Below are 15,899 nucleotides of genomic sequence, written 5' to 3' on the forward strand. Positions count from 1 at the left end.
TGTATGGACTGGAGCCAGCAACTGAATCTAGTCCCCACATAATGGTACAATCCTTTTGATTTTGGTAAATTGTGTTAACTACATCAATTTTGGAACCGCAACACAATATCTATCCAAAGTTGTAACCTTGGTTATGGGGACACCCAGCGTCAGTTACATGCCGTCACCTAAATGTGACGTCACCATTTTCTAGAATTCCGCCAATCAGCGGTCATCGGCGGAGACGGTTTGAAATTGAGGCGGGCGAAGGCGGAAGAGATGCTGGAACAATAACAAACAGAGGCAGCTCTGTTGACTGAACACAGATCACATTTTATTTTATTCGATTGGACTTTTATTTTAACCAACATGCTGAACTGTCCTCGTGCATGTCGTGTATTATTTCACAGCGTATATTGTTAGGTAGCAAAAGGAGCTAAATAGCAGTTAGCTAACGTTAGCCTCTGCCTTATACTTCAGTGAGCTTAGAAGTTTTTTATTTTTTACAACCGGCTGCCATGTCGTTATTTAGTGTGCAGGCAAGGAAGCACACGGCTTATTATGACCATCTGGTGGCAACGTCCGCTTCCAGGACGCCGGGCCGAGAGCGCAAAGCGACGGACGCAACGGGAACAAAAACGGAGACAACTACAGAAGACTCAGCGAGCGAAGCCAGCAGGCGGTCCTCTGGCAAAAGCCGACAGGTGAACAGGACGTATGTCATCTCCGCGCTGTCCAAAAGCGGCAGCGGGACTCCGGCGTCTTGCCGCAGCCGACTCACACTGCAGAGAAGGTCGAGGAGGAAGAGCGTCTCCGGGAGAGCGGACAAAACTATGGTGGGAAGCAGCTTGGACAGCACGCCGGCGGCTCCGGAGAAGAGACCGAGTCTGCAGCGCAGAACCAGGACGCCCTCGGTGGATAAAGTCGCGCGCGGGGCGAGCAGCGCTGCACCGCAGGCGACGCCGAAAGTTCTCACCGAACCGAACGGCAGGACGGCGAGCGTGTTCCGGTCTGTAAGTTTGAGAGAAACGGCATGCAAGAGCAGAGGAAGGGAAGCCGCGGTCGCTTCGGAAACTCCGGGCAGGCTACCGCACAGCCACACGAAGTCTTCTTCTTCCACCTCCTCGTCTTCTTCAACGAGCAGGCGACCAGAGGCGAACCAGGCCCAGACGTTCGAAACCCCGACTAAAAAGACCCCGTTTGAGACAATCGCCTCCAAGAGAGACGTGTTCGAGAGACTGGCGGGGAGAGACGCCCCCAAACCAGGAGCGCTCAAATCCGCGTCTGTAGCGAGGCCCAAGGCCCAAAGCCAGCACGCCGATGACCCCAAACCGGTCCCTGCCCCTCGGGCCAGCAAGGCGTCCGCGGTCAAGCCCCACGCCGCCGTGCAGCCCAGGAAGACCTCCACCCCGGGTCAGAAGAGAGACGCGACCCCAGCAGCAGGAAGGACCTCCATCCACCCTGCTGCGGCTCCTCCAGCGTCCAGCGAGCAGCTCGTGTCCCGTCCCAGCGAGGCTGCGGAGCCGCGGGACTCGTTCAAGATGGAAAACAGTGCAGTGACGGTGGCGGTCCGCGTGCGCCCTTTCAACGCCAGGTGCGTGACATGCTGTTTGACGTTGACGTTGAAGAGTGAGACGATGCCTTCTGGTTTGGCTCTCCAAAAGTCCCCGCCAGTAACGATACACTAATGTTTTTAATTTGGCTAGAAACATGACAATAAAGTGTATATTGGTCACGGGAGGACATGGGATCATTTGACAACTGAAGTGACAAAGGCAATGAATGCATACAATGAGTCCCTTTATTATTTCATTAGTATATAGATCGTTGGCAACGCTTTTAAATCATTAGTCAATGGTTAAAGTCATTTGTCAAGCAGAAAAGTCCAATCTTCTGCAGTTGCAGCTCCTCTGTTGTGACGATTTGCTGCTTTGTCTTTGACCAATGCAATGAAAACCTCATGCTGTTGAGGTTAGGAGAGTGCAAAAAAAACGTGCACATCCTTAACTTTGGCGTTGGAAAGGTGTGGTGGGCCTTTTCACTATTTTGTGACATTATATAGACCAAAGAAACATTGATTTGTTGCAGCCTTGTATGGTCCTTTTCTTAGCTGGGGAATTATGTGCATTCTAAGCTTATGGATCTAAGCTCAGATTTACAACCTGGGAGAAAATAGTCTTTCTGTTCAAAAACAAATAAATCAATACATTTCTGAAATTCTGTTTTGTAAATGACAGGGAGAAGGCGGAGAAGGCGTTGCAGATCATCTTCATGAACGGCCAGGAGACTGCTGTCAAGCATCCAGATTCCAAACAGAGCTACACTTTCAACTATGACTTCTCCTTCTGCTCGGTGGATGAATGCGACCCCGCCTTCGCCAGCCAGCAGACGGTGTACGAGACCCTGGCCAGGCCCCTGTTGTTGAGGGCCTTCGAAGGATTCAACACCTGCCTGTTTGCTTACGGCCAAACCGGCTCTGGGAAGTCGTACACGTGAGTGTTTTAGTTGATGGCATTTCTTTGCTCTTCCTTTTCTTCTCCTGGTGAGTATATGTATATCTTTACCGGACTATCCAGTTGATTTGTATGAAATCATTGTTGTTTTAGGATGATGGGCTTTGGAGAAGAGGAAGGGGTGATACCACGATTCTGCCAGGAGCTGTTTACTAGATTGGCATCCATGTTAAATGAAGAGGTAAAATGTCACTTTGAAAGATTCGTCCTTGATGCTTTTACTTTTTTTGTGAATCCTTTTTTTTATAGAACATTTTCAGAGGCAGCAGTTCCTTCAGAAAACTCTAAACAGATTAAGTCTGTTGTATACATTTTTGTTTTGTTTTATAACTGATCATTAGGTTGTCTTTCAGGTCACGTGTCATGTAGAGATGAGCTATTTTGAGGTGTACAATGAGAAGATTCATGACTTGCTGGTGACCAGAGATGAGCCAAACCAAAGGACGATGCCTGTAAGTAGTTTACAGCTACTGATTTCCTTTTAGAGAATGAGACGTTCTTTTACTTTGCTAGTTTACTCTTAATTCTTGACTGATTCAAGACTTGTGTAAGATAAAACGCTGTTGATTTGGATTTCTAGCTGAGGGTGAGGGAACATCCGGTGCATGGTCCCTATGTGGCTGACCTCTCCACGTAAGAAACCTTGACTTTCCTTTGCTCTATGACTCTTCCATAAAGGCCAAAAGGGCATTCTTCGCCGCTGTTATTTCCTAAGTTTATAATTTTGGTATTTCTTCACAGGAATATTGTGAGCTCCTACAATGACATTCAGGTAGGTTCACATTGCTTTCCTGTGGCTTTCTTTTTTAGTAAATGTACAACATTTTTGGATGAGCGTGCAAGTGTTGGTACCTGGTCAATTTTGTTTGTTGTGGCAGAGAATCCGATGAAATACAAAACTCCAGGTCTGACCATGGATAAATGTTTTGTAAGCGCAGGACGGAGACCCCACACTTCACACTAAGAGATTTCATTCAACATGGGCAATGCCTTTCTTTTAGGGTTGGCTCAAGCTGGGAAACAAGCAGAGAGCCACAGCAGCTACAGGAATGAATGACAAGAGCTCCAGATCTCACTCCGTCTTCACCCTGATTATGACCCAGACTCAGGTATCACATCATAACTTTGTTTCTCATCATGAATGTTGCCTCATTGATCCGTAAAATTCTACAGTCATGCACTAATCGACTTGGGCCGCGCCATGTGTTCTCTTGTTATCCAATTCATCACGGCTGTGTTTGTGTGTGCAGACTGAGTTTGTGGAAGGCGAAGAACATGACCACAGTATCACCAGCCGGATCAACCTGGTGGACCTGGCCGGCAGCGAGCGCTGTAATTCAGCCGGGACGAGTGGAGACAGACTCCGGGTACACGCACACACACACACACACACACACACACACACACTCTGCGGGTCTTGCTTATTGCTGAAGATTGCTCTTGGACTTTCATACAACCGCAGGCGCTTCAAAACAGGAATTGACACTTTTACTGTGTGATTCTAGGAGGGTGCGAGCATCAACAAATCCTTGCTTACCCTCGGAAAGGTCATCTCTGCCCTGTCTGAGCAAGCACTGACGAGGAAGAAGGTCTTCATTCCGTACAGAGAGTCTGTCCTGACATGGTGAGCAATCAGAGGGAAAGCACAGTGCGTTTTTTCTTTCATGTGGTTTAACAATCTAGGACAGACTTTAATCAAAAAATGTGTACTATGCACACTTTCACAGTATTTATGAAATTGATTCTCCTCTTCCGCAGGCTGTTGAAAGAGAGCCTTGGTGGTAACTCCAAGACAGCCATGATTGCCACACTGAGCCCTGCCGGCAGCAATGTGGAGGAAAGCCTAAGCACTCTGCGCTACGCCCAGCAGGCCCGCACCATCATCAACGTGGCTAAAGTCAATGAGGACACCAGCGCCAAGCTGATCAGAGGTCAGCCACTCGAAATATCCACATTCAGAAAACCCTGTTGGACTAGCTTTTTATTATGTATAAATAAATATATATAAATAAATATACAAACCTGAATAGGAGTAATGAATTGCTTTATTGGGCCTTAGCCATATCTAAGGACACGTTTTTGCATTTTTCCTCAATCAATTGATGGGAATGTGAAGCCGCATGATTTAAAAAACACTTGCTTTATTAGAAAATATTGATATATTTACTCTGCAAATACAGTATTACATTATGATTTTCCTCGCGAACCCGAGAATCTGCTACCCGCCGCAAACGGCAGTCCTTATTCATGAGGAAAACCAAGGTTGGTCTTTCTATACCGAGCAGTGTTGTGATCATCCTGGCATCGCAGTTGTGAAGCGTATTTGTACATCAAAAGAACCCCCGCAGTACCGCGTCCTTTAAAGTCACGCCGCATGTCTTCTTCGGTCCCGCTGCCTCTGTAGGTTTTCCTTTCTTCATATGTAAATGTATATCTTTCTTTGTTTGTGCCTTGCTCTTGATCTCCTTCTCTCACCCTAACCCGCCGGTCTGTCCCATCAATCCATCCCCAGTGTACGAACTCCTCAGTGGCCCTAACCTTGCCCGCAGCCCTTATTTATGCACTGTCAGCTGCACATGGCAGCTAACTGTCATGCAAGTATTATTCTTCACAAGATGATTGTGCTGCTGTTTGACATTTTTAGCACTAAGGGGAGCTCTTGCTGTGGATTTATTTCTGTCACAAGGCCCATCAGAGTGTGCGTGTGTTAATATGACAAGAACGTTGCAAATTGTCTCAATGCCGCTCAGTTCATTGTCTTCAATATTCACTGATAAAGTCTGGTTGTCTCTGTTGCCTTTGTTAAAGTCATATCCAGAAACACCTTCAGGACATTTATGCCACTATAATTTCACATTGCCTGGTAATAGCTCATGTGTATTTTTGCTCTACTGTTGGCCACCTATTATCTGTTAAAAAACAAAACAAAAAAAACATTTTTGGACAAACCTTGTGTGTTTTCAGAGCTGAAGGCCGAGGTAGAGAAGCTGCGAGCAGCCCAGATGAGCTCCCAGGGCGTCCAACCAGAGAGGGTCCGGTCGTTCCAGCAGGAGATCGCCGGCCTGAGGAACAAACTCTGTCAGCAAGAGAGAGAAATGGTTGAGGCCAACCGGTCAGTATCACTGAATAAATACCATGGCTTTTCTAAATTTATTTGATGCATCAGAGCCAGATACAAGTGGTCGCCTGTAAAAGCCAAACAACAGTTCCACAGTTTAGAGATCTCTAGAAGCAGAAGTGATTTTTCATATATTAAATATATATTTTATATATAAAAAATTCATATACTGTTTTTTGTCATCATGCACAGTGCATATATTTAGACACCAATTCAAATGTGAAAATAAAACATTACCATTCAATAACATTCAAAAATGACATTCTAATCTTTTCACTTTTTAAAAACTGTAGTTAGTAAGATGGTTGATAAGTTATTGAAAAGGGGATGCATCTGATCGGCTCATGGCAAAATTCCATCCAAGGCGATTCATATTTTCGTTTTATTTTTTGTATTCTTTTCTGGCAGTGCGTGGAGGGAGAAGCTGGAGCAAGCTGAAATCCGCAAACGTGAAGAGACCAAAGAGTTGCAGGTGATATTTTTGAACACATCATTCATTCATTTCATATTTGTTCTAAATACATACTTTTTTTCCTGTGTCCGAGTACTAACAGCGAGAAACATTGTCATTGATTTCAGAAAGCAGGTGTGCCGTTCAAAGTGGACAATCGTCTGCCTAACTTGGTGAATCTGAACGAGGATCCTCAGCTCTCCGAGATGCTTCTCTACATGATCAAAGAGGGTCGAACCACCGTGGGCAAGCTCAAGTCTGATTCCAAGCATGACATCCAGCTGACAGGAGCCCTCATCGCTGACCAACACTGGTACCCCTCAAAACAGTTTTTGCTTTTCATATTCATCAAGCAAGCTTCTTTTTTTTGAATTCCTTCAACATGAACATTTTTAACATGTATTTTTTTGGGGTTGTTTTAGTGTAATAATGAACACCCTGGGGACTGTCAGCCTCACACCTACGGACAATGCCAAGACGTTTGTTAATGGAAACCTCATATTTGAATCCACAGTCCTACACCATGTAAGTAGCTCATTATACGATGGGGCAACTCATCGTAAGATTTGCGCAATGGTTTTCTTTCTGCTTATTCAATACATCTTGTCGTCTTTGTTATTGGTTTCCAGGGCGACAGGGTGATTCTTGGTGGAGACCATTACTTCCGCTTCAACCATCCTGCAGAGGTGCAGTCTGGGAAGCGGGTGTCGTGCTGGACAGGCGCCGGGGACGGTCACAAAGACTTTGAATTTGCCAAAAATGAGCTACTTGCGGCTCAAAGAGCTCAGTGAGTGCAAAGGACCAGATAACGAACAGCACAATACCATTCTAGCAGCTATGTTGTTGTCAGGGAAACGTCTATTTGTGCAGACCGATGATATCTATATGCAAGCTCTTTTTAAGACATCTTTGTGTCTCCCAGGCTGGAGGCAGAAATTGAAGAAGCCCATTTGAAGGCGAAAGAGGAGATGATGCAGGGGATTCAGGTGGCTAAAGAGGTGGCCCAGAAAGAGCTGTCAGACCAGAAGCTGCTTTATGAGGACAGGATCAGAGCACTGGAGAGAGAACTGGTACACAGAACTTTCAATTAGGTTTTCTATTCATGTATGCAGATGTAATATTCTACTTTTAAAATGTGTCTGTTCTGCTGTTGACGTTGGAAGTCAATTTGCATGATGGTGTTACGGAACTGACTGAAATAAGTATATTCTCTTCAAACCCTGTGTACTTTATTGCAGCATGTGGTCCGTGTCACGTATGATCTGTGCTTACACCCCGTCAATTTTTGCAACAAATGCTTAACGATGCCAACAACCTAATTATTCAGAACGAGGAGACTGGGCGGAAACGGCAACAGGAGTTGGACCAGCAGAGGGTGGCCAACCAGATGGCGGAGCTAAAAAATGCCAATTTGGAGCTGGAGCAGGAAGTGGACACCCACAAGAAACGCGTCCGCCTGAACATGGAGGCCCAGGTGACGACCCTCAACATTTTGGTGGAATGCTACATTTCCCTTTTGCTTCAATGAAGTTCACTATTTTAGGTTCCCTGGAAATCTTTATTATTCCTTTGCTAGTACGGGTTTGTTTCGTTAAAAAAAAAAAAGAAGAAAATGATTCCCACACAGAAATATTCTACCTATTCATTGTTTAAATATCACAACCATGACTTATTACTTTCACTTTTTTTTCACCTTTCACTGTACATTCAGACAACCTGGTCTCCGGTGAGTGATACAGAGTAGTGGTTGGTAGAACTATAGTATATAAGACATAGAGTATGACATATTAAACATATCTTATTTCAGTTGTTTTTCTGCATCTTTCTCCTTTTCGGAAATCTGTCCAGAGGAGATCAGTTATTCCAATAGTAATCAATTCCTTAATTTGCTCATTATTATTATTTGTGGTCATTCAAAACAAGCTTCAGAAGCTTAAAGAAATTTGCTGACACTAGTTGTTGTGTTTAGTTGATGGGCTCTTAAGGATGTTTTGAGTCATGGTGAAGCTTGACCTGTTGTTCTCTCCAGGCGATGGAGGAACACCGTGTGTGTCAAGCAAAGATTGTCGATGCCCTGGAGGCAGAGAAGAAAAAGATCAGCCAAGAGCTTCAGGAGATGCAGAATAAAAGAGCATTAAGGGAAAACCACACTCTCCAAAATGGTGAGAGCACGCAAGTCACTGCTGCGCACCTTTTGGAGCTCGGACCCACAATGACAGTAATGAGTTGAAATGAGTTAAGCTCCAGATGGGTGGGTTTGTTCTCTTAACCCAGAGAGAGTTCGCTAGGACGCAGTATAAAGAATCAAACCATCATTGGTTTAATAGGAACATATCTCATTTAGGAATATATTGGGAAGGGATTGAAAACTCAGCTAAATAAACTATCCCTTAATTGTATCATTAACATGTATTGGATTCAATGTATTGAATCTTTAGTTATGGCGTGAATCTCTACTCAATCAGGCTGAATTACAGACAACTTCAGACACTTTGTCTCAGAGCTGTTCGTCGCGGTGAAGCTGATATGATCCATTTCTGCATTTCAGTCTCTCCACATTGGGATGCCATGAAGTTGTCCTTGATGATTGAGGAAGCTAATAAGATTAGTGCCAAACTGAAGAAAACCACGGTTTTCAGCAGGTATGAAATTGCAAGAAGGAGCATCCGTTTACACACTGTGATTTATTAGACACACCCATTTAGAATATCCTATTGTCGTGTCTCAGGCAGGTAGGATCGCCATAAACCTGAGCACAAATGGTTTGTCCCTTTTTTGTTGTAGACACGAAAGCTCTGAAAAGGACAACCGGGACCGTGATGGTCTGCTGCAGGTGCGGGTCCAAAACATAAAGCTGGGAATCTCCACCTTCTGGAGCCTGGACAAGTTCCAAAACAACATCGCTGCCATGAGGGAGCTCGATCAGGTCCGCCTCACCTCAGCCTTTCAAGTTATTGAGCAAGATAAAGAATGTCTAAAGAATCAAATGTAAACTGGAGTATACAGCTAATTGTGAGTAAATATATCGCCTGGAAGCCTGTTCAGTCCTTTTCAAGCGCCCTCCAATGGATAACATGCAGCAGAATGCTTGAAGATTGAGAGGAATCTTGCTGCTTTGCTCTAATAATCTGATGTATGATGCCCGTTGAGTGAAGCGTACTCACCCGCCCAACTCATTCTGCATAGTGCTCTTTTGGCCTTATTTACAGTCTACAATGGGTAGTTTAATGCTTGACAGAGTGATGCTTCCTCATTCTGCTGTACTCTACTCGTTAGGAGGTAGTAAATGAGACTGGGCATGTCAGCAACAGTTTACTTTCCGCAGGGGGATTCCACCTCTAAAGATGACGATGTGTTTTATGACCCCGATGATGAGTGGGAGCAAGATATATCGGCCTCCTCTGCTTCTGCCTCCTCCTTCTCCCGCCGCAGGTAATTATCCAGCTCTTCCTCTCTCTCTCTCTCCCTTTTCCCTCCCTCTCCCCTCACATCGCCCGTACACTTACATTCCATTTTGCGGACGCAATTAGTGTTCTTGTCCAATTGCTTAAAATGTTCAGACCACCTGGGGGAGGTGCACAACTGTCTTTCTAAGAGTGTCCTCCTTCCTGTTGCATACAGCTGAACTTTTTGGATAGAGGAGACGGTTGCCTGTCATTGTGTGGCTCTTAAATCCACAGCCTTCATGCTGAGCTGAACTTACAACCTAGTGGACTCGTTTAATATGAACAACGTGTCAGACAAAAAGGATTTACTGTTTGTTTTCACAAAGTCCTCCTAGTTTCCACCACTGGATTACAACCTGGCAGACGTTTCGACATTGAACACATCATTCTTTCTCTCGTGAAAAGCTGATGTGAAGTCTCTGCACACAGAATATTCCCTTCTTTGTTTTTCCCCCTCTATTTACTCATTTAATTTCCAGAAAAGCCGTCCAAGGGGTTCACAAAAGGAAAGTGCACTGAGGGTTCCTGTGTTTCTCCCTCTATAAAAAATCCCAACTCAAACCCTCACCCCTGTGGAGCAGGCACAGCCCCCAACATTTTCCCCTCACGTTGTTGTTCTTGTCGAGTATGTTTATGGGGCTTCTGGTGGTGCGTAAACTACCTGCAGACCCAGCCAAATGGCACAGGCTGCCCTGCTGGCTCCATTAAAAACCCACGCCTAAGCGAAATGGCAAGAGCAATAGTTGTTTATTGAACTTACCTCCTTTTTAGGTTGTTCAGTAATACAAATCCATCGTACTATTGAACTCCTTTAACGACACGTAAAATAACCACCATTTTTGCAAACGCAAAGCCCCAGCGTGAATGTGCCAATTCCACAGCCGAAGCCACGTTGTTTTGTTGATTTAGGGTTAGAGTTTACATTTAACCCCTAAGGCTGTTAAAACAAAAAAAAATGTGAAAGTTCTGCACGTATTCAGAAGATTATGTTTTCATAACGCTTGTGTCCATGAGTTGTTGCACAGTGCTGTCTATTACATATTCTTATCAACCAAAAATGCTTTGTGCTGGTTAGGGGGTACTTGGCTGAAAGAAATATAATGGGGAGTACATCACTGAAAAGAAGGTTGCAAACCACTGCACTGGAACGTACTCATCTAGTGAATAGAGCTTGAAAATAGTTTACTGTTGAATACAACAGGTGAAGTCTCGTTATATTAAATAGTCGGTAGCTCAAAACTAGGACAATCTGATGTTTCTTCAATGACATTCCACTAATGAAGATACTTAAAGTATTTCTTCTGTCCCCCAACTACAAGGTCAGTGAAAAAATATGGCACTCAGCTTCTATAAGGAGATCCAACAGAATAAGATATACAACAGGCTGCGCAGAGAGAAACAAACTTCAACAGTAGTTCATTTAAGAGAGAATTAGCAAACAAACCTTCAGCTGCAATGTGTAAAAGATGTTTTTCCCTCACACACTAAAGCTCAGAGTCCTTCTAAATGAGAGCATAAACATGCCTCGTAATTCTATCGGCGAGCAAGTCAGGGTTTTGCTTATCTTTTGTCTGCGATCAGGAGCCGGAGCTTGTTGAAAAGTCGGAGAATCTCCGGCCGTCTCTACGAGATCCGGGTCCATCCCATTCAGAGCCTCCACACCGGCCCCTCCCAGTCTGCTGGTAAGGCACTGAACCAAATGACGGACATTTCTTTTCAGTTTTATGATCTAAAGGCACAATTTGTCCCGTTGGTGTCACGCAAGACAATTGATTAATTAAATTAAAGCTTGCGTGTCTAATTTCAAATTTTGGGACATAAATTCAAGAGTGCTACACTTGATTTTGTGACACATGTCTGCACACCCCAACTCTTTGTCTCCGACCCAGGTTTGATGGGTGCGGCCCAGCCTCCCTCCACCCATTCCCGCAGTGTAGACTCTGCCGTGCCCGGCATCTGCAAAGAGATGATTGGTCAGTCAGTGTCCCGTCTGCGGGGCGGCGGTGGGACGGAGGAGAGCAGGGCAGACAGGCTGGCTTCTGATCTACACCTGATTTACGCGGCGGTCCAAACGATATCGGACATATACGATGGTCTGGATGATGACAGTCAAGAGAACGGTGAGATTCCAGCCTCCCCTTTGGTGACGGGTTTCTTTTTTTGTGCGCTTAAGCTCTTAAGTGTGCCTTTTCTCCTGCAGTGTTTCTGTGTAACTCGGTGGCCCTGACTCAGCTGCTCAAGGCCACGGCGGGCGTGGAGAGTACGGTGTGTGTTACCACGCAGTGGTTGGCCAGCGTTAAACCCTCCTCCGGCCAACTCCACAACATCACTGAGGAGCTCAAGAGCCAAGTCAAGAAGATGGGAGGGTTCTTCCAGCTACTCATTCAAGTAAACACACAATATAAACCACTGAGTTAGGTTTCTAGTATTTATGCTGAACTCATGTAGACTGATAGTGGGAATCTTTTACCCCCCCCACCCCCAGGGTTGTGAATCTGAGATCACGTCGATGGTGACGGAGGCCCGGAGGAAGAGCAGCAAGTGTCTGGACGCAGCGTTGCTTGCACTGAGCCACCTGGCGGCGGTGACAGGCACGCCGCTGAATGCTACGGAGCCGGGGGCCCAGGACACAGGCGAGGTAACCTCACCATTAACGCCGCAGCAGCTTCTACCTCGGTCAAAGCTAACTAACTAACCGTACTGATTCATATATATCTGTGTATATTCTTCATATTGGAAAACATTTAGCTATATAGTGTTGCTCTTATTCATTCATTTTTAATGTTGGCATCCAATATCAGTCAGGCTATACTTCTTATAATCCTTTGAGAATAGTTATTACGTTGAAGGACAAGGAGAGTGTTGTTAAAAATAGCTAATAATTGAAATTTGAATTATGTTTTTATATGAATCCTCTTTTCAGCAGTCATTTGTCATGTGTCTGGTGAGGGGGACCAGCATGGGCGTCAGCTCTCTCTTGGAGGAAAGCCTCTCCATCAGCAGGGAAATGCTGAGAGAGGCTCAACTGGCCTACCCAAGGAACCCAGTAAGAGAACAGAACTCTACCGTGTCACTTCTTCTTTTTTTTTTTTAAGTAGTCATACCATATGATTTTGTGTTGATAATTCAAATTGCATAAAGGTTTATGGTAGGTTTTCTTAAAATGAAGAGTTGTCCTTGATAATCCATCTCTACTTACAGGTGCTGCAGGGCCTGAAGTCTAAAGTGGTTGATTTAGCCCGTGCTCTACAGAACTACATGCATTGCCACATCACGGTGAGTTTCAGCAGCTCAGCCGTCTTTGTGATGAGAATAGGGGGAACTTTGGCATTAATAGTCGTCAAAATATAAGAATTCAATACGTTGCATCAGCTCTGGGCTCTCTGCATTCGCGTCATATAAGGTTCTGATATTTGTCCGGGTAAACTACCTGAAAGACAGAATTCATTCTTGGCAAAGGTTCCCTGGATATATGAAGGTGTAAAACAATCTTCCATCCTGACACAGGCTTAAATGTTACAGATTAACACCCACACACACACTCACACTCACACACAGCAGCCCTGTTAAAGATGCCACTCAGCCTTTATTGCTCCTGTAAAGCTCAATGCTCTGTAGGCTTATCTCTCTGCAGTTGCCCGTTGACGCTCGTTCAGGTAATGAATGTGTTGAATGAAGTGGCATCAGTCACAGCTAACGGGCTTGTTTGCCGTTATCTTAGCCACACAAAGTAGCAGTTTTTTTTGTTAAAACTGATCATTGACACATATAGGCACCGGGGTATTTTGCTGCCCACAATGTTATTGTAGTCAAATAAAGCTGAGTAATAGTTTTTGAGCAAGCCTTTTAACACAGGACTGCACATGTGCATAATCGTGTAAGTAAATGCATCTGGAAATGACGTTATGGTCTGCAGCTCTTCAGAAAGGGGCAACGCTAGTGCAGGTATAAATGGTGGAAAAGAAACCTTTTCAAAGAGTAGTAATATGTAATTATATGAATGCATACCGTAAGTTATTCATTTAAAGGGAAAAATGAGATAAACCTTTTGATAACTACACATTAATTATATTTGCGGTAGCTGTTTTTCTGTTTTCTTCTGTACTTTGGTGAACTGGGGATGAAGCCATTTGGGTAATTGAACACATTACAGTGAAAGCCCCATTTAATCTGCTATGGCATTAGTCAGTGACATCATTTGCAACTGTGTGTGTGTGTTGAACTGAATTGAAACTGTCAACTGCAAGATCCCTGGTAAAAATATCAAGACTAGGTTGGAACATGTTAATCTCTGAAATGATTCTGCTTTCTTAGAATGGCTATGAGCTTTTGATTTGAGCTCAATAATTGAGTGAGTACATTTAATATCTGTCCACTGCGTTTGCCCATGGTTTGCTATTCTTGTACGTGTATGTTTCTGTGTGAGTTTCTGGTGATGTAATAGTTGGTTGCGTCACAGTTTGTTCTGTTTATTTGCTCCGTCTTGTATTCATTATTAGGGTGTGTTCATGTTTTCAAACAGGAGAGAGACACAGGGGAAGAGGGGGGGGAGGAGGAGGAAGAGGGGGCCTCAACCCATTTGCAGAGACTGAAGACTACGGTGACTGAGCTGTTCCAACTGAAGCAGGCCATCAGACAGCTGCATTCCTGTCTATCTACTGCCCTACGAGGTGAAGCTTCTGACACACACACACACACACACATGGGCTTGGTTCATTGTGTTTTTAGAACAGCTGGGTCTGTGTCTCAGACGATCAAACTTGATTTAGATTTGTATTATGACACATTCTGATTCTTGTCTTTAAACCACATTCTGTTCCTTGTCCTTATTATCCATGCAATAATAATAATTAAGAGCTTTGGTTATCTGGGGAGCCCCCCCCATCCCCCAATCTGACTGTCGTCTTACTTCCAGGAAAAGTCACAGACTCCAACCCCAGCAGCTGCAGAGAGGCGATCTCCTCCTCGGCCAAAGCTGTTGATGAGCTAATCACCGGTCTGTCCAAGGAAAAAGCGATGACCCTGCAGCTTTCCTTTCTTCAGAGTGTCATGGCTGCTCGCGACGAGCTTCATTTTGCCCTCCTGTCCCTGTCCTCCTGGAGCCAACAGGTTGCAGGGGAGAGCGAGAGTCCTGCTGATTCTGACAATGGCACTGAAGATAAATTATTAAGAAAAGAAACTCACAGTGCTGTAGGAAATCGAGTTGTGAGTAAGATAGTGTACTGTCTGCCTCCCGGTGCCACGTTAAAAGGCAACATGCACTGGGTGTGATTTATGTGTTACTCTTTACGATGTGTGCTCCCATCATGTACGATTTACTGTATCAATGAAATTCTGATACGGAGAAAACTTCTGCTTGTAACAAACAATATGGCCTGGGTATATTTTTTTATACACTCCTGTAGCGCCAACATGGAGTCTGAAGCAACAAAGACTGCGGGCTTATTCGGCGTCGCCATCCAGTAACAAAATAAACAATAACGCGGCTTTCCAAATGTGAGCAATCTGCTTATTTTTATGGGCAGTTTTTCCAATTATAAAGAGAATTTGACCAAGCAATCAAATTAATTAATTTGGGGGCTTGAAGCTGTAGCAATCGTTCCTATAATAAATAACTGTTTTAATTGTACTTCACCAGGCCTTGTACTGTGTTATTCAAACCTTTAAGATTTCAATCTCCAGCAGCTCAGGTAGTGTTTTTAAAATGAATATTGGCAGGTTTTCACCCCATGCAATGTGCTTAATGATTTAACTCTTGTATGGAGACCTTTTATTTTTTCCCTGTATTTACATAAAGACTTGCACTTATGTCTTTTATTACACATTGCAGCTATTTTGCACTCAGGAGAGAATTTTATGTAGGTACTTCAACAAAGTAGTGTTTTATTTCCTTGTATCACTTTGTAAACTATTTTATATGTTAACGTGTGCTAATGCAATAGCTTCATGTGGGAAAATGTCTTTCATATTGTATGCTATTCAATAAACAGTGGAATCCTGTTAAAGACTTTCCCGAATAATGACAAGAATTTCTATTGGTCGGGGGCACTGGGAAACGCATTCCTTAACCAGGTTACCTTGTAGTAAATGAAGCGCCAACTGTCCACAGGTACACCTAATCTATAATACATTTTACATTTTGAATTCACAGCTGAAAAGATGAGCGTCTGTCTGTATCGAACCTTAAATGTACATTTACTGTTTTCATTTATTCATAGGGATATACTGTGTATATATATATATATATATATATATATATACACTGACTCTACTACTTTTAGCACGATAATGCACCATGTCATAAAGCTGGAATCATCTCAGACTGGTTTCTTGAACATGACAATGAGTTCGCTGTACTCAAATGGCCTCCACAATCACCAGATCTCAATCCA

At 44.0% G+C, this 15,899-nt stretch overlaps 2 protein-coding genes across 2 annotated transcripts in view; both read left to right on the top strand.

Moving 5' to 3' along the window:
* Window positions 1–273, top strand: part of ddx59 (DEAD (Asp-Glu-Ala-Asp) box polypeptide 59) — a 4,461-nt gene extending 4,188 nt beyond the window's left edge. Inside the window, exon 8 of the mRNA XM_062563494.1 lies at window positions 194–273. Coding sequence (XP_062419478.1) covers window positions 194–273 — 80 coding nt within the window. The remainder of the gene's footprint in view (window positions 1–193) is intronic.
* Window positions 181–15,667, top strand: kif14 (kinesin family member 14). The gene is made up of 29 exons (XM_037470683.2): window positions 181–1,573; window positions 2,217–2,471; window positions 2,586–2,673; window positions 2,846–2,944; window positions 3,073–3,125; window positions 3,234–3,264; window positions 3,494–3,601; window positions 3,743–3,859; window positions 3,998–4,116; window positions 4,251–4,423; window positions 5,457–5,604; window positions 6,019–6,082; window positions 6,190–6,374; window positions 6,484–6,586; window positions 6,691–6,848; window positions 6,984–7,131; window positions 7,389–7,535; window positions 8,091–8,223; window positions 8,610–8,703; window positions 8,846–8,987; window positions 9,387–9,493; window positions 11,089–11,189; window positions 11,397–11,627; window positions 11,708–11,895; window positions 11,993–12,145; window positions 12,431–12,553; window positions 12,709–12,783; window positions 14,030–14,177; window positions 14,423–15,667. The coding sequence occupies exons 1-29, from the start codon at window positions 498–500 to the stop codon at window positions 14,776–14,778; spliced, it is 4,923 nt and encodes a 1,640-aa protein (XP_037326580.2). The 5' UTR covers window positions 181–497; the 3' UTR covers window positions 14,779–15,667.
* Window positions 15,668–15,899: the final 232 nt, after the last annotated feature.

The sequence above is a fragment of the Pungitius pungitius genome, chromosome 7, assembly GCF_949316345.1.
Source record: "Pungitius pungitius chromosome 7, fPunPun2.1, whole genome shotgun sequence".
NCBI lineage: Eukaryota > Metazoa > Chordata > Actinopteri > Perciformes > Gasterosteidae > Pungitius > Pungitius pungitius.